General features: G+C 42.9%; 1 protein-coding gene across 1 annotated transcript in view; it reads left to right on the top strand.

Moving 5' to 3' along the window:
* The window catches only part of LOC116686247 (schlafen-like protein 1), a 6,606-nt gene that overhangs the window by 2,287 nt on the left and 381 nt on the right, over positions 1-3,938 (top strand). Inside the window, exon 2 of the mRNA XM_032511209.1 lies at positions 1,582-1,687. Coding sequence (XP_032367100.1) covers positions 1,582-1,687 — 106 coding nt within the window. The remainder of the gene's footprint in view (positions 1-1,581; positions 1,688-3,938) is intronic.

Raw genomic sequence — 3,938 nt, 5'->3', positions numbered from 1 at the left:
TGTATTATTATTATTATTATTATTACATCAGATGTTTCTTTTCAAAAAAAGAGACAATCAGGAATTAGAGTTTGGGAGTTCTAATGCATTCCATTCCGTTATGCATCACAATTTGAAATGATGTCGAAGTGTTCCTGGTTTGGAAGAACACTTGAGGTGGTGCCACAGTTCAGACTGACACTAACAGGTTGACTTTGCCCAGCGCAGCAGGAAAAGGTAAGAGGCCGCTCACTGCTGTGTGTTTTCACACACTCACAAGCTTTGTCATCATCAGCGTAGTGGCAGCCCGGCTCCCTCGCCGCGCCACCTGCCTTTGATTGATCATTGTTTTGATCAGCCTTGACTTTGTGATTTATCAAGCCTCCCTGTGTTCATTTATCTATTTAGCACTCACTGACGCCCTCTTATTATCATCTCACACTGTGGATCTCGTGCTGATTCACACACAATACGCTTCGAGACATCTTACCGTATAGTATGTGTAGAAAATTCATAGTTTTCTAACTTGTTTTCTTTGCAGCTTTGTAACAGCTACTGTAATTCACGGCTAAACTCACCACTGGCCCAAAAGTCCAAAGCCTTGGAAGAGGACAATGAAGGGGAAAAGCTCAGGTAAAAGGTGTATCACCCCAAAACCAAACCCAAAACTGGATTCCACAATCATACCCATTTACTGTCTCCACCGGCGCGGGCGCATCTATCCCCAGCCCGGGTAAGAAACAGAAACGGACACTGTACAGTCGTTTCCAGAGACGTAATGTTAGGAACGCAGGCAAACACATATGGGCCGTAAGGGGCACCAAAGGGGTAGAGCAGCAGAGAAGCTGGGGGCATCCAGCCGCCGGCTCCCAGCCACAGAGACCCCCAGTCCAGGACCCCACTGCTCAACACACACCTGCACAGGTAAGATCATAAGTTATGATGGGGACATTGTCAACAATGGTAGCAGTGACTACTGACTGACTGATATACTAGCAATATCACAGATGTATCAATATTAGCTTGTATATTAGCATATAGGCAAACACCTCTTCATGACTACTTTGTTTACTTTATTTATTATATACATTTGTTGTTACATTTCCAAATTAAATCAAATGTAATTTAACTAAATCATGTTTATTTGTTGAATTAAGTTTAATTATTTTAGTTGATTAAGTTACATTAATATAAGTTCATTTAGTTACTTAAATTAACTAAAATAATAAATTTTGTACACACACACACACAGAGAGACACACAGACAGTCACATACTACTTTTCTGGATTTTCTGGTTTTCTGGATTATGGACAGTACTAGTCAGTTTTACAGGATTCCATTAAAACATGTTTTTTATTTTATTTAAAAATTGTACTGTTAATTTTTTTAATCGTTTACATATACATGAATATTATCCAAATGTAATTGTCTAGTATGGATATTGACATGAGCCTGACAGTGATGGTTATAGAAAGAGATCTATAGTGACTGATTATTATGATTGAGGGGATATTAATCTTTTGTAACTTGAACAACTATGTGTCACTTCTGTGACCTAATGCCACTGACCCAGGTTGCTCTGTTCCCTGTGTGTGACGCAGCATATTCCCAGGGTCAGCGAACAGGACATCAGCAGCTGCCAGTGGCTCCTTACCGGAGCTAACATTGGCAATGAGATGCGCAGCATCGAGTTCAAACTAGGCAGAGGTAGGCGCAAGTTACACTCAACAAGCTTACTTCCTGCCAGTGATCACCCTCAAGTGCAAGTTATTCTACTACCCGCTTCATGACAGTTTCACTACTAAAGTTCACTACCTGGCCAAAACAATCTGTTATTACTGGATGAAGAGCATGGACTTGGTGTAATACTTTTTTAAAGTCAGCAGGGAATGATGCACACAACACAATGGGTTTCTGTTACTGATGGACGATTTCTATCGGCCGGCCGATATGTCGGGTCGATCCTTACGTTTTTACGCGGCTGCTGAAATGGCAGAGCAGATTCCAAAAACCAATCCAGTGTGGCAGGGTTTACATTTTTAAGTAAATTAAGGGAGCAAAAGCGGCATCGGTAACAAATGTTGGCTCAAGAAAATCGGCAGCCAGTATCGATCAATCGGTGTCGGCGTTAAAAAAAAATCCACATTGGTCGATCCCTAATTTCTATATTCATTTTCAACTAAAACTCAACCAAAATGCTTTTGTTGCTTGTTCACTCAGCAAAGAAAGAAAAAAAAGTTTCCCAGATTATAATCCAGGCAGCAAATACATTCCAATATTTAGCAATTTGGCAAATTTGTTCATTAACTTTCTGTACATACAAATGACAATAGGCGTCGTCCTGTTTCTAGCTCCTGAGACGTGCGTGGCACTCAGGCAGCGTGCAAACTCCACTATGGAGTTAGATTCCTGCCAAAAGGTTGTACACAAAAAAAATGTGTTTCACACAAATAAAAGTTGTTTGTACATAAAAAATGTGTTGCACACAAATAAAAGTTGTTTTGAAACTGTCTTCAAACGTTACACACACATAAAACTTGTTTTACAAACTGTCCCCAACGTTGCACTCAAAATATCATTTTAAATTGTCCCCGAGTACAAAACGGTCTCTGCTCGCTCAAAACAGCCTCTCCTCGAGTACGAAACAATTCACACCTCTGTGGCAAATTTCTGCCAAAAGCACATGATACATTGGGGAGTAGTTCTGACTTTGTGACAGCAGGGGCGCTCTCAAACAATTGAAACGCCCGGTTTGGCTGGGAAGAACAGACGGCATTTCACAGCTAACACCATGAGCACCCCACAGGGGAGTTTCCAAACTTTCACGGAAATATAATATCTGACTATGCCAAACTATGCAGATAGAGCATTTACAATTTCAGTAAAGGCACCGCTATGTCCACGGAAGGGACCATGTTATTTTCAATCAAATATTGTGTTAGGCTCTCAAGTGCCTATACAATAGACAGTTATTTTTTTTGTTAAAAACAACAACATAAACCCGAATTATGATCTGTTAACAATGCCTTTATCTTGGTATCCACTCTGGTTCTATCTATTAAAATTACACACAATAAAGGGAGAAGCTAACCAGAGGGTCAGATATAATATTCACCGTGAAAGTTTGGAAACTTCCCTGTGGGTGCTCATGGTGTTAGCTGTGAAGAAGCGCTCCCTGCTGTCAAAATCAAACTACTCCTAATGTATCATGTGACTTTTGGCAGAAATTTGCCACAGAGGGGTGTGGAATTGTTTCGTACTCGAGGGAGAGGCTGTTTTGAGCGAGCAGAGACCGTTTTGTACGGGGACAATTTATAATGATATTTTGGTGCAACGTTTGGGGACAGTTTGTAAACAAGTTTTATTGTGTGTAACGTTTGAAGACAGTTTGCAAAACAACTTTTATTTGTGTGCAACACATTTTTTTATGTACAAACAACTTTTATTGTGTGAAACACATTTTTTGTGTACAACCTTTTGGCAGGAATCTAACTCCATACTCCACGCTTGTAACAGGAGGGACGTAGAAACGGAACCTCACGCTGCCTGACACGCCCGCTGACACCGCCACGCTGCTGTGAACACGCTCCGCTGCTGACACGCTCACAACCACGCTGCTGACACCTCCCGCTGCTGACACGCTCACACACAGCGACACCCACGCTGCTGACACGCTCCACCACGCTGCGACACGCCACGCTGCTGACACGCTCACACCACGCTGCTGACAGCCACGCTGCTGACTACGCCTCACACCACGCTGCTGACAGCCACGCTGCTGACACGCTCACACCACGCTGCTGACACGCCACGCTGCTGACACGCTCACACCACGCTGCTGACACGCCACGCTGCTGACACGCTCACGCCACGCAGGCCGTGTGCAGGAGCCCTGCAGAGTCCTGGTGTGTTGCCATGGCTGAATCGCTCTCCTACAAACCTGAAAGCTTACAAGTGT

The sequence above is a fragment of the Etheostoma spectabile genome, unplaced genomic scaffold (assembly GCF_008692095.1).
Source record: "Etheostoma spectabile isolate EspeVRDwgs_2016 unplaced genomic scaffold, UIUC_Espe_1.0 scaffold340, whole genome shotgun sequence".
Classification (NCBI taxonomy): Eukaryota; Metazoa; Chordata; class Actinopteri; order Perciformes; family Percidae; genus Etheostoma; species Etheostoma spectabile.
Note: the sequence above shows the minus strand (reverse complement) of the source record. Positions and strands in the feature narration are given on the sequence as shown.